The 13,125-nt window shown below is 50.5% G+C and overlaps 5 protein-coding genes across 5 annotated transcripts; 2 read left to right on the plus strand and 3 right to left on the minus strand.

The window, feature by feature from the left end:
- The first annotated feature begins 2 nt into the window (after positions 1-2).
- Positions 3-5,181, plus strand: C7974DRAFT_326013 (RING zinc finger protein-like protein). The gene is made up of 3 exons (XM_046138978.1): positions 3-397; positions 448-4,206; positions 4,254-5,181. The coding sequence occupies exons 1-3, from the start codon at positions 110-112 to the stop codon at positions 5,064-5,066; spliced, it is 4,860 nt and encodes a 1,619-aa protein (XP_046003198.1). The 5' UTR covers positions 3-109; the 3' UTR covers positions 5,067-5,181.
- A 74-nt stretch (positions 5,182-5,255) lies between these two features.
- C7974DRAFT_383587 (heterokaryon incompatibility protein-domain-containing protein) lies at positions 5,256-7,435 on the minus strand. Its single transcript, XM_046140781.1, has 2 exons — positions 7,107-7,435; positions 5,256-7,051 (listed from the first exon to the last, which is right to left on the minus strand). Exons 1-2 carry the CDS (start codon positions 7,351-7,353, stop codon positions 5,394-5,396), a joined length of 1,905 nt encoding a protein of 634 aa, XP_046003199.1. The 5' UTR covers positions 7,354-7,435; the 3' UTR covers positions 5,256-5,393.
- Positions 7,436-7,617: 182 nt separating this feature from the next.
- C7974DRAFT_21443 (uncharacterized protein) lies at positions 7,618-8,574 on the plus strand. Its single transcript, XM_046137043.1, has one exon. It carries the CDS (start codon positions 7,667-7,669, stop codon positions 8,408-8,410), a length of 744 nt encoding a protein of 247 aa, XP_046003200.1. The 5' UTR covers positions 7,618-7,666; the 3' UTR covers positions 8,411-8,574.
- A 1-nt stretch (position 8,575) lies between these two features.
- C7974DRAFT_439786 (uncharacterized protein) lies at positions 8,576-10,488 on the minus strand. Its single transcript, XM_046145296.1, has one exon. The coding sequence runs from the start codon at positions 10,299-10,301 to the stop codon at positions 8,595-8,597; it is 1,707 nt and encodes a 568-aa protein (XP_046003201.1). The 5' UTR covers positions 10,302-10,488; the 3' UTR covers positions 8,576-8,594.
- Positions 10,489-12,359, minus strand: C7974DRAFT_21445 (thioredoxin-like protein). The gene is made up of 3 exons (XM_046137045.1): positions 12,003-12,359; positions 11,087-11,952; positions 10,489-11,038 (listed from the first exon to the last, which is right to left on the minus strand). Exons 1-3 carry the CDS (start codon positions 12,242-12,244, stop codon positions 10,677-10,679), a joined length of 1,470 nt encoding a protein of 489 aa, XP_046003202.1. The 5' UTR covers positions 12,245-12,359; the 3' UTR covers positions 10,489-10,676.
- Between the last annotated feature and the right edge of the window lie 766 nt (positions 12,360-13,125).

Genomic DNA, 13,125 nt, shown 5'->3' on the forward strand with positions numbered 1-13,125 from the left:
CACAAACTTCGTCTTTCGATACTTCGCAATATCGTTATTGGTTGCCGTGATTGCCTGCGTCGCTCCCTCTTTTTCTTTTTCTGTTCACATATATTATACCACGCACAGCATGAGCAAGCGCGCAGCGAAGGCCTCGGCCAGCAGTGCGCGTGCTGCTTCGACGTTCGGCAGCACCCCCGCGTTTGGTGGGAGCTTCGGAGGCAGCGCGTCGCAACTCTCTTATGTCGCAGAGCCGCCCAACCTCTCTGCAATAACAGACCCCAATGTCGTGGTTTATTTCCGAAACCTGTCGAAAAAGGACAGTACCACGAAAGCGAAGGCGCTTGAAGATTTGCAGGCACACATTGGGGCGTTGCAGGAGCCGGTTGAGGAGGGTGTGTTGGAAGCATGGGTCAGTGTTGCCAGGCGGTGCTGTGTAGGAGAACGTTATAGTAATGAAACAATCAGATCACTGTGTATCCGCGCACCTCGATAGATAATGCCAAGGCTGTTCGGCAGCTGTCCCATACCGTCCATGGCCTCATGGCCGCATCCGCCGGCAAGCGCATTGCCCGACATATGCCAAAGAGCGTCGCTGCATGGCTGTGCGGCCTTTACGACGGCGATCGCGCCGTCGTTGAAGCAACACAGAACTCACTGCGCCAGGTCTTCGTCACACCCGAGAAAATCCAGAACATCCGCAAAGCCTACCAGCAGCCCGTCCTCGAGTACTGCCGCGACGCAGTCGATAAGGAAAGCGTCACTACCCTCAGTGACGAGCGCACCGTCAGCGCAGATGATGCACAGGCGAAGTACAGCAGGGTTATCTCAGCATGTATAGCACTGCTAGGGAGTTTGTTGAACAACTTGGCACCGGAGGAACTGGCGAAGTTTCAAGGCGACTACGACACCTTGTTAGGGGATAAGAAACTATGGGACTTTGCGTCGCATGCAGACGTCTCGATTCGGCGCTCGCTGCACCGTTTGCTGAAGACTTGCTTGACGAAGCAGTCTCAGGCAGCTAGTACGAACTTGGAGACCATCAGCAAGGCTTATCTCTCAGTAGCACTCAACTCTGACCAGACTGGCTCCGCGTACGATTACCTCGAAGCTCTGATCCAGCTGACGACGGCATACCCGACCGTGTGGACCGAACATTACAAAAGCAAGACATCGGTTGACAGACGGTTACGACAGTTTCTGAAAAAGGGCTCGCAATTTGGTCCTCAGGACTATTGGAGCCGTTTGGTTGATCTGATCAAGGCAATACCAACATCAATTCTTCCCAACAACGCACCTGATGCGGTAGAGCTTCTCAATGCTCTCCAGGCTGGCATCACAAGCAAGAACGAGCCCAAATATAGCCAGGAGGCTTCATACACTGCATATTTCAAGATCCTAGCTTTGGTGAACGCACGGCTGTCGGCTGATCATCAGGAGGCGTTTGTGCAGGAGATGGTGTTACCCCTCATGAGCCAGTACCTGCGGCCTTCGGTAGAAACATCGCAATGGAACATACCATCCAATGCGGGCAATCTTCTCGCTCGAGCCTTGGCGGTTGATGGTGTAACTATGGCGCTTTCGAAGCAGTGGCCACAGTACGCCCAGAAACTCATTGAAGACATTCAAACGTCTGCACCTGCGCAATCGAAAGATTTTGAGAAATCCCAGACAGCCGTGCTTCAACACGGTACGCATTACGCAATGCTACAAGAGCAGGTTCTCCAGGTCAAGATCGAAGCAGGACTCTCGCAGGCCGTCAAAGATGCCGAGACCGCAATCATCACGGAAGCCTTGAATGTTGTGAAGAACAGGAACGGAAAACCATTCGGCGCTGCTGCTACGATTGCTGCACTCTTGTCTCGTAGCAAGGACTTAATCAGCGGCACGATTGGACAGCAACTTGAACAGTTCATCCAAGATGACCTACCAACGATCATTCTATCGCCATCATCCACCTATCTCGTGGAGATTATGTACTCCTTCTCCGAATCTTCGATTTTCAAGGGCGCCTGGAGTGCTTCGCTGAAAACGGTCCTGAACGCGGATGATTCCACAGTCAAGACAAAGGCGCTCGAGGCACTGCTCACATCATCTAAAATCCCAGCGTCCTTCGACTTGGCTAGCTCTGATGCCGAGCTGCAGAGTTTTGTCAAGTCAAATGTGCACGAAGCTGTTGCGGGCTCATCGGAGTGGGACTCGTTCGCGCGCATCCTACAATCCCAAGCCAAGATTCTTGCTCCAGAGACAACGGATGACGTTCTTGCATATCTGACTCAATCACTGTCAATTTCAGAGCTTGCATCTCACTCATTGCAAGGTTTGCGTCAGATTGTCAAGTCGAATCCATCCATGCTACGAGAGTTTGCAGCCACACCGAAAGGTGGAGAGCTTCTACAAGCCTTACTGCGCGCTTCTGAATCCCCCAATGATGAGACCGCACAAGGTGCAGCTACAGTCAGTGCATCTATACGAACGATTCTGGCGTCTGATGCTGGCACTCAAAACTCTATGTACGATCTCATCCATCAGGGGTTACGTGAGGCATCGCCGTCTTCAGTCTCGGTGGAGACACTGGTAGAATTGGCTGAAAAGTCTCTGAAGCCTGCCCAGACATGGGAAGAGAATTCAAATCTGTTTCCTAGCGCTGAAGACTGGAATGCTGCTCTTGCTCCGTTCTTGGCATCTGTGCCCAAGTCTGCACTTGCCATTGCCAACACACTCAATGGGGCTACTTACTTGGTGGAGCCAGCCGTTACGTCTGCTGATATTAAAAAGATGAGCCGGGACGCAGACGGCTACTCGGCAGCGTATCGCATTGCGCAATACGTGGCAAGGATCTCGAGGATTCCACACTTCAGGGTGCAGATTGCTCCTGTCGAAGTGCGGGACCTCTACTTACGCAACCTTGCTCTCACTGTGCAGCTCGTTGATGACAACGTTAGTCTTGCTGGAGCCAATGGCTTCTGGACGGATTACAATAACGACACTGAGAATGATGCCATGTCCTTCAAGTCGGATGCTTCCGCTTTCATCGCGCAAGAACTCACGGGTGAAGGCGGTTCTGTTTCGTCATTAGCGCGGAATTCTAGCGATGAGAACTCGTTGTTGAGTTGGGCACAGGACGTGCTTGGCCAGATCCCGACCAGCACCTCTACTGAGGCCTATTATGCTGCCCGTGCCTGCAGCTCTATGGTATCGACTGCAATTGCATTCCACGGCTGGAAGAGCTCATGGACTGCACGGGTGCAGGAAGCAGTCAAAACTATCAGGAAGAACAAACAAGTCCTCCCTCTTCTCGCTTATCTGGCTGCATTCGAAGAGCCACTCGCGGCGTCAAAGTCTTGTGAGCGTCTATGCAACGAGCTCATCGCTGATCTGACAGGCCTTGATATCGTCCAGAAACCACAAGAGGGATTGAACCAGCTCGTCACTCTGAATGCGGTCCTTGTCCAAGATGGCATCACAGAGAGCATCGCTAAGCAGCGACTGGTGTTCTTCGTCAAACACGTTGTGACATGGCTAGATCCGGCCAATGGTTCGGTAGAGGTCAGAGCAGAGGTCTGCCGTGCACTGACGGCCTTGCTTCCGTTGATGAGTGACATGTATGGCGAGCATTGGGCTGACATCTTGAACGCGCTCTCAACAGCCTGGTCAAACACAAGTGAGCTGCAGACTACTGAAGTTGCAGCGAGCAGCCCCATCCCATTTACACATGCCTCACTCAAGTTGTATGAACAACTACGTAGGCTTGCAGAGAAGGAGGATCCCAACGACGATCTTGTTGAGGTATGGAAGGAGAACGAGCAGTCAGTTGCCGCAGGGCTGGTAAACCTACTCAAGCACTCGCAACACTTCCCGGACGAATTCCACCAACCTTTAAAGATGGTCAACGAGGTCCTAGCACGTCAGATTGCAAAGGTGCCATCACAGCATCTGGACTCTGCCGAGGAGCTTTATCCACTGCTATATGTTGAGTCGCAACCTGTTCAACAGACTGCTTTCGAGATTCTGCACAAGCAGATACCTGCCGCGCAGGAACAGATTTCCATTGACGCTGCGCTATCGAAGACCACGGCTCGCTTGCCAGAAGAATTACTTTCGTTGATCATCGAGGCACCAACAGTAGCAGCACTAGCTGATGTGAACTTCGATCGCAGCGTTCCGTTGCCCTTGAGAGGTTACTTGCTGAGCTGGTTGCTTGTCTTCGACCATCTCGAACATGCAGTTAGTAACAACAAAATTATCCCTCTGTATCCGGCTGACAACATTAGTCTTTCAAAGTTAAAAACGACTACATCGAACACATCAAGGAAGGCGAGCATCTCCCAGGCCTGCTTGACTTCACATTCGATTTCCTTGGCCACGCGCACAACAAGCCTGTAGATGTGTCCAAACTTGATGTTACAACCTACACTCCTGACGCTGAGGCTCCAAAGCAGGACATTCAGTGGCTTCTCACCAACCTCTACTACCTCACCCTTCTTCACACTCCATCTCTGACGAAGTCGTGGTTCAACGCTCTGACTAGCAAATCCCGTGCCATCGCTGTTGCCCTCGAACCTTGGACCGAAAGGTTTATCTCGCCACCCGTCATCTCCGCTGCATTAGATAGCGTGACGGCTTGGGCAGGTACTGCGACAGACGACACATTCGCAGTACGAGTTGCGCCACGCGCCCGCGAGATCACCGCCAGCTATGTGCTGGATGAGCAAACAATGTCGATGCGCATCAGCCTACCACCAGCCTTCCCATTATCAAACGCACATATCGAGGGCTTGAACCGTGTTGCGGTAAATGAGCAAAAATGGCAGTCGTGGCTCAGGACTTCACTCGGCGCAATCACAATCTTCAACGGCTCACTTATTGATGCTTTGTCGACCTGGAGGAGAAATGTTGAAGGCGCACTCAAGGGCCAGACGGAGTGTGCCATTTGCTATAGCATTGTGGGGCCGGATAGGAAGGTGCCTGACAAGAGGTGTGGCACGTGCAAGAACGCGTTCCATGGTGCTTGCTTGTTCAAGTGGTTTAAGAGCAGCGGCAGCTCGAGTTGTCCGCTCTGCAGGAACCCGTTCAACTACGGCTAGGTATTGGTGTGAATCATACGTACGAGGGGCTAGAGGCTGGCGATGTCGATAGATCAGATATAACAATGACGACAAACCAAAACGTCTACGGTCAAATCATTGTGTGCTTTGCACTTCACAAAAACATAAGCCCAACGGGCTCTTTCCTTCCTAGGGTACTGTTTCAGTTGTAACATGACAATCCCGTTTGACCACTTGTCATTGCTACATTGGCTAACTTCATTTTAGCCTACACTCCATGGTCACTCGTCTGATTTTTCGGATATGAATGCACAACATTCACAAAATGGTCGTTCGTTATATAATTTCCACGCTGTCTAACACGATCTAGACGAGAAAGACGTATGTCGTTGGCGCAAATTGCTCCGCCCACACAAGGTCGGACGGGAAGGCGTTGAGTACAAAGCCACATCGCCGAAAGAGAGGGGCATCTAAGTAGCCAGGCCTATTTACCTTCTCGAGCATGAGGCATATATTCTCGCTAGCGTTAGAGCTCCACATGCCGCCAAGGATGAACTTTCCAGCTCGCAGGAGGTAGGTGTTGTTCTTATCGATGGAAGCGCTCGGACTGAGGTGATCCGGAATCACAGCTGGAGACTTGCGCGAGCCTCGATTACGTAGCAGCGCTCGGAGCTTGCTGTCCCATGGGTAACAAATGTTTTCGTCGAACGTCACTCGTAGCAGCTGTGCTTTCACGCATACCCATCCGTAATAGACGTCACCAAAGGCGTTCGGTCCCCTTGGTTCTACATGCGCACCAATCACATGTAGAGTGGGTATGACTGTGTTCCCACGGGACTTGCGTTCGAATTGACTGCGCTGACGATCAAGATACTTCACTGGACCTGTGATCGACGCCCAGGACCACGAGGGAAGATCAGGACTTTCGTCATTTCTAATGATTGGGGCACCGCTACCTTCATGGTCACTGATCCAGAGTAAGCCATAAGCTAAATCCTCCAGGAAAAGCCCGGCGCAGTACTTGCTTCCCGTAATCTCGTTGCATACACCAGCCAGACCAGACATAGCGGGTAGCCTATCTCGCATCTTGGTCAGCTTCCGGTTTGTGAACTCGACTACAAGATCCGTCCAGTGTCTATGTAGCTCCTTGGAAAGCTTCGCTCGAGGAAGGCCAGGAGTTTGGAGCTTCTTAAAAACGCTCATATCCGTCTGTCGTGCATCAAGACGGCACTCGCAGCGGCTGACAGAGCAACATGACCATGCTAGTTCTTCTTTGTAGAAGTGCAAGATTCGTGGAGAAAGCAAACGTTCTTGCAAAACCCATGCGCGGCTTGCGAGTCGAGACTCCGATACGGACACACTTGCATGTGCAAAGTTTGTCACAATGCGGGATTTCGGAAAACCTGGTCGTCGAGTTCGGACAAATACTTTCTCTAACTGCCCAGAAGAAACCTCGTACTGCAGCTCCACCTGAGTTTGCGATTGACAAGCAGCCGGTTGCACCGGATAAAGTCCTTCCCGGGCGTCTGCTGCACCTTCTGCAGATATGGTGAGCGCGGCGTTGCGATAAACGTGGCTCATTTTTCCGGCTTCGGTAGCCCAGTCCTCGCCGTCGTCTTGTACAATGCATAAAGAGTCAATCCATAGATACTGAAAGCCAAGATCTCGGCAGACCTGCGCCGCATCGCTGAAAGTCTTTGACGAAGCATCTAATTTTATGGATTCGCAGTGATCTTGCAGTGTCGCTTTGGTAGTCTCAATTGGCTTGTGTCCACCCCAAGAATGGCTCAACGCGACGTATCTTCCGAGTGCCCCGTTGCTGATATGCAGACGCAGTGAGTTTTCGGAGTCACCAACGTCAACAACTCTGGTAGGCAAAGATTGAAGCTCTGCGGGTGGACAAATGCGATGATGGCTCGAACAGTCGCTAAGCCATTGTTGTGTAAGACGTTGATGAGCTTGTGTCCATCCAGGTTCTAGTACGCTACGGCCTGGACCGATCGCTTTAGAGAAGCAGGACGAACCTTTAGAGGTCTAGTTAGTCAAGTGATGAGGCAAGCGGAGGTTGCACCGACTCACCAGCTCCGACATATACCTCTGTTGCGTCTTCTAGCTGTTGTTCATTGTCGAACAAAGTGATGTGCATGGATCTGTCAACGATCCATTCAAGATGCGTTGCCTCTTGCTCAGTACTAGGCATCTGCCTGATAGCCTGTCTGAGCAAAAAGCACGCCTTACAACCTTGCGAAATTCCTCGCAGCAGATCGGCTAAAGCCATGCGATGATGCAAGGCTGAAAGATCTGTACAGTACACACAGACAGGCATACTGGCGCTTGTGTGAGCTCAGGTCGCAAGTATGATGAATGAACAAAGGAACAAGCAAAATGCAAGAAGGGGGACATTAAGCAGAACAGACTAGAAGATATCATGAATTAGTTTCCGACATGGGTTTTATTGGCTTGCTAGGATTCAATGCTGATATTGGCAACGGCTCAATATGGTGCAAACAAGCGAGACCGGTCAAGATGGCGCCATGCGCAAGGCAACATGGGGGTTCTCACGGCTCTTCTACGTCTCTTAGTCTCGATACCTGGCTTTGAAATCTTCAAAAACCCCAAAACCCAGAAATACGCATCTCATGGCTGACTTTTCGAGACTGAGTGCCGAGGACCGTGATGTTGTTCGGCACTGGACAGAATACGGACAGCGAGGGGCAACGCCAAATCGACGCATCCTGCCTTCTGACTGGCCTAGCATCAAACCATTTGTCGCACCCAAGACATCAGAATGGTCAATTCCGATTGCCGCACACCAGCTCCCGCTTCTTATTGCAGGATTCTTGCCATCTGAGTCGGACACAGCATCCATACAAAAGATGATCGAAGCAGGTCTTTTTGAAGTTGGCGATTACATTCAGACCCACGCGTACATGTCAACCTCACAAAACAACCTCAATCATGTTTCAGAAGATAAATGGTTCATCTACACAGACGGGCCAGATGCCGACGGCAAAATTGATGTGCACATGCACCGAAGCTGGACTGGCCTAAAATCCTTGCAACTTTCCATCCAAGCAGACCGACTTCACTCAGAAGGCTGTCATAGTAGCACTGGCCTCGCTAGGATCACTGGCATAACATGGGAGCCGAATGCAAGCATGAGTGAAGAAGAAGACGAGGAAGACGCGAAAGATATAGCTTTAGGAGTGTGCGAATGGGTATTGAATGTTGATTTGGAGGAAACGCAACAGACAGTCCGACGGACCCCAGAAGAACTGTCGATCATGTTTGGAAGAGCTATAGAGTTGATTTCGCCGAGCGGTCCTCAGACATTGAACCGCACTGGATATAACCCCTGGAATAGTGCTCGCGCCTACGCATGAAGTTGATTCAAGTTTATGTTTCCTCGGATCAGTCTTGGTATCAATTAGATGTCCTGAAGTCGTAGCATATATGCCACTTGTGACCTTATGTTAGTCTCCCAACAGTGTTTATATATGAGATGAATTCACAACTAGGATTCGCCGGTGTAAGCATGCTGAAAGATAGGATACCAACATCCGCAGGTTATTGGAGGCTTGAGAGATGTTGAGCGGCGGCCTCGAAGTCTTTTCGCCCTTGTGCTGGAAGCAGTTTCCCTGGATCATATTGGTCCATGATTTCCTCGTCGCCGCCTGCATTTCCAATGCAATGGAACAAGCGATGCAGATCTTCTTGCGGGCGCCAACCAGCCGTTCTCCACCACAATTGCCTGGTAGCAGAAACCGGAATGGACGAGTCAGTTGGAAACATCCTCGCGCCCGGGCTTGCGTAAGCTACTCCCCATGCCATGTCTGCATCACATAATTCATCTCTTGTGCCTTCAGCAACCCAGGAGATGTCCCAACTGTATTCAATGTATTCTGGCAAATCCCAAACAAGCGGCGACCATAGCTCAAACGTTTTCAACTTCGGCATTCGCCCCGCAGCTTTGGAGAAAGCAGTGAGAAACGGAGTCAGAACCGCTTCGTTAGGCTCGATACGGTAGTTGAAGAAGTATCTAGCCCGGCGGAGATCTCTGTCCATGGTCTCTTCGCGATCTCTCAGGTTGTCCTCAAGTGGTGGGTACAGGTCAATCTCGATTGTGTCGACATGTGTTTCTATATCCACTTCCGCAAGAAAATCCCTTGGTCCATCGAAGTACCACAGACCGGATGGTGTCACCATGTAGAACATGACATGTAGATGTTCCAGATTTGGCCAGACAAGGGTATCTCCGTCAGATGGCCAAAACAACGTGAGATCGAATATACCTCGCAGGCACATGGTGCGAAGACTATCGCTCAACAGCCCTAGGCTTGAGCTTAGTGGATCGCACATGTGCGCACCAACCAAATCAGGCATTTGCAGCCGCTGGTCGCTCACGTAAATGTTTCCCAGAGGAAAAAGAAAGTCGAGATTCAAATGCCTCAACGACCTCAATTCTGCTCCTTCGAGTGCCTTGGAGAATGCAGCGCGAGTTTCCCGCTGTGGACCAACCCAGTCGTGGCAAACGTATCGGAGTTCATCATAGATTACTGGATACCAAGAGCTCAAAGAGTTTGCAAACAAGTCATCTGCACCCATCCGGCATCGCAGCGTCGTCAAATTTGGCAGTCGGCTTGCGAGATCTAGAAGTACACGATAGTCCAGCTTGCGAACTGATAAGTACAGGCCTTGATCGTCTCCAGCTGTCGTTAAAGATCGCAGCGGCGGTGTCGCAATCGACAGGGTCTGTATCGAATCCAATAACGGCAAGGAAGTGGGATTGAGTAGATGGATACGCCAGCTCACGAAGCACCGTTGCAAAGGCAGAGCCGTTCGGTCTATAACTAAAACTGGGAGGAATATGGTGAGATGCAGGTTATTCGACGTTCCATTTTCTGACCGATTGATCTCAAGAGTGCGAAGAAAGCTGAAAAGAAAGGCGATTTGACGAGTGTATTCCTGGTCGAGAATCCGGAGTGTACTAGCCGATTCGCGGTACAAGTGCGATCCTGCTGAATCCAAACTGATACTATCGTCCGGGCTCGATAGGATTGGCTGGAATTTGACTTCTCGAAGGTAGCAAGCACGGTGACCTGAGTACAGAGCAATAGCGTTTTCAGCGTTCTCTGGTGATAGAGTTACCGAACTGAATGCGTATTGCTCGGCGGCATGTCGACATTTGCGGGAGACCAGTAAGCAATTTTTTAAGTCCTGAATTGGAAGAGAGACCAGTATTTGGTCGAGCAGCTCCTGCGGTAAGTTATCCATGTCGCAAAGAAAGAGTGAAGCTATGCTTGCTCGTCCAGTTTAAATGAGGGGGTAAGAGTGCAGAGTCATAATGGGGAATAAGGCGTCCAAGTGCCTAACGTTTTGAGGTACATTCTCCGAGATATACGTGAATCCAAGTTTATTCCATTTCTCAGTGTATGATCTCGCTTGAGTGGATTTGAAAGTAGCTGGGGTACTCTGTCGCCGGAGCTGTGTAAGGAGCCCCAGGGTGACTGCGAGTCGAATTTGCCGTCGCGAAGATTGGTACTTTTAGACAGTCGCATTATCAGCAACCAGGCACATATGAGCCAAGATACATTCTTAAGTGCATAATCCGCTTCTGTGGATGTCGAAATGATTTGGGAGTCTTAGCCCTCACAGTCTGGCCGATGGTGATCCAATAGTGATTCCCTTTCGCGGCTCTGCAACGCCAGATGGCCGTTCAGGATCCCAGCCAGCGATGAGATCTTCGACGACGTTAGTCTCATCCTGGCCCCAGACCAATCCACCAGACGATTTCCATTGTCCGTCGTTATTTTGCCGCGACACACGGTACGTAGGAACACCGCAGATGCCAGCTGCCTTTGCCTCCGCAGTATTTTCACGTAGCTTCGCCTTGATAGCAGGACTATTGGCCTTTTCCAGCAGGTCGGTCCCATTGTAACCGGCTTTGTCAAGCACACTGATGAGTACTTTATCATCCGACACATTGGCGTTCTGCTCCCAACACGCCGAATCTAGAGTAACATTAGGACTGGGGCTTTAACTTGCAACATGTGACTCACATAACAGAGGTACTGTTGAGGGTTCCACGATAGCCACTCGAAGGACTGTTGGTGTGCGGATCGGGAAAACATCTGCCCAGTGAAAAGCAATCGGCTTATCGATGGCCCCTTCCGAGACACTGACAGCGTTCCAATAAGCTGTCCAGTCCGCGTGATCCTGCTTTGACCATGCAGATTTGGTAGGACTCACAGCCAGCATAGGCATATTTGGTGCACCAATCTCACGGAACAGAATTCCAAGTAAGAAGGGCTTCATGACAATCTCAAGGTTTGTGCCAAACGTTCGTCTCAATCTTGCGAGCTGAGTATAGCCGAGGAAAGCCCATGGACTGCTGAAATCATACCAGAACTCCAGCTTGACTTTCTGGGTCAGTCTTTGCCCGCTGTAAGAGATACAGCGAGGCATTAGAGTGGCTAGACCTGGAAGGTCACTCCATTGACTATTATTGCGGAGTGACAGTAGGGTGGCTTCAACAAAATGGATGCGGTCTTGGCCCCAAAAGAAGCGACCTATCTTGGTGTTACCGGCCACATCTGTCCATTTAGCATCGGGAATCCAGAAGCCTGGTACGCCGAATGCGCCTCTGTCAATCGCTTCGGCAGTCGCGGTTTCAAGCTCCTTTCTGGCTTGTGCATTGGCAAAGCTACTGTCACCGAGTGTTGATGCACTTGCAATGCCACTTTTTCTGGCAATATCTAACAGTACTTCGACATCAGTGACGTCTTGGTTCTCCACCCAGTAAGCTGCAAACAGCTTTTCAGTTAAGGCTCGGCGCTCTTCACCATCCGGGACACAATACAAGAGTCGCAAAGCGTTAACTGACTTCCTTGGATGCTGAGGTGGTGGGTTATACTTGATCTTGTATCTTTTTGATGCTGTCAGCAGGAGTCAGAATGATTTTCGAGGGTATGTTACCTCTTTAAGGTCCTTTGCATCCCTTGCGCCGTTACAGCCTTCTTGGTTGGATTGAAAACATCGCTGGCTGACCCTGCTGCACCTTGTGGGGCAGCCGTCGCGCGATAGATTGCACCAAGAAGGACGGGGCGATAGATGAGTCGAGCGTTCGTGCGTTCGGCGAGTGCTCTGACGCGCGTTGAGGCGATGTAGGCAAACGGGCAGGAGATGTCGTAATTGAAGACGAGCGTTGGTTGTGCCATGATGGATAGAGTGTGTGGTACAAGGAACTAGCAGCGACAGCACCTCCGTAGTATCCACAAACGTTCAATCGGTAAAGGATCGTGTGGAGAGCTTGACAGCCCCGAATGTTGACACGGAGATGCAAGTGAATGTGGGGTAGACGCGCCTCGGTTCATGCGAGCCGAGGTCCAGCTCCCAGCCATCGAGTGTGGCCATACCCAAATCTTTGACGGCACCTGGGCAAAGACTTTCGTTGTTTCCGTACAAAGACTACCTTGAAGTATCAATTCGTCTCCATAATTAGGTTTAACTGTAAGAATAGTGCAAGATTCAAACAAGATTTACTACATTTGTGGTCATCACTCAGGAAGCGTTGGAAGATCGAGCGTTTGACCGTTTAGATGGATTTCTTTATGCATTCAACAGATGTTCAAAAAGGAACTAGGAGACTAAGGAGTAGGGTATCGTGAGGGAATGTGTTGATTCAGAAGCAGGTTTGCGGCAAGAACTGCCAGTAAAACTGGGTTGATCTACAGTCAGCAAAGGTGTCGCTTTCCGATGGGCAGTCTGTACTTAATCCAGTAATACTGTATCTGCAGGTACAGAAGAGACTATTGAAGCTGTCATCGCGATGTAGAGCATACTGGTGGCCTTCATAGTGATTCGAAAAGGCTGGTAGATGAAGTTGTGCGGGACGAGTAAGGCAAGGTGACTACCCAGGTGTCTGGAGTAGATGATCAATCTTCTGAAGACACAGCAGGCTTATGTAGACATTTAGTTATATTTGGTCTGACTACAAGAGTCGCTGTGGCTTTGAGACGTTGTCGGATAGATCGGCTCGAGACATTGACCTGCCACTGTTAGGCATTCCAATAGATATCCTAGACTGTTATTGATATGA

The sequence above is a fragment of the Boeremia exigua genome (assembly GCF_020726555.1).
Source record: "Boeremia exigua strain MPI-SDFR-AT-0100 chromosome Unknown C7974scaffold_1, whole genome shotgun sequence".
Classification (NCBI taxonomy): domain Eukaryota; kingdom Fungi; phylum Ascomycota; class Dothideomycetes; order Pleosporales; family Didymellaceae; genus Boeremia; species Boeremia exigua.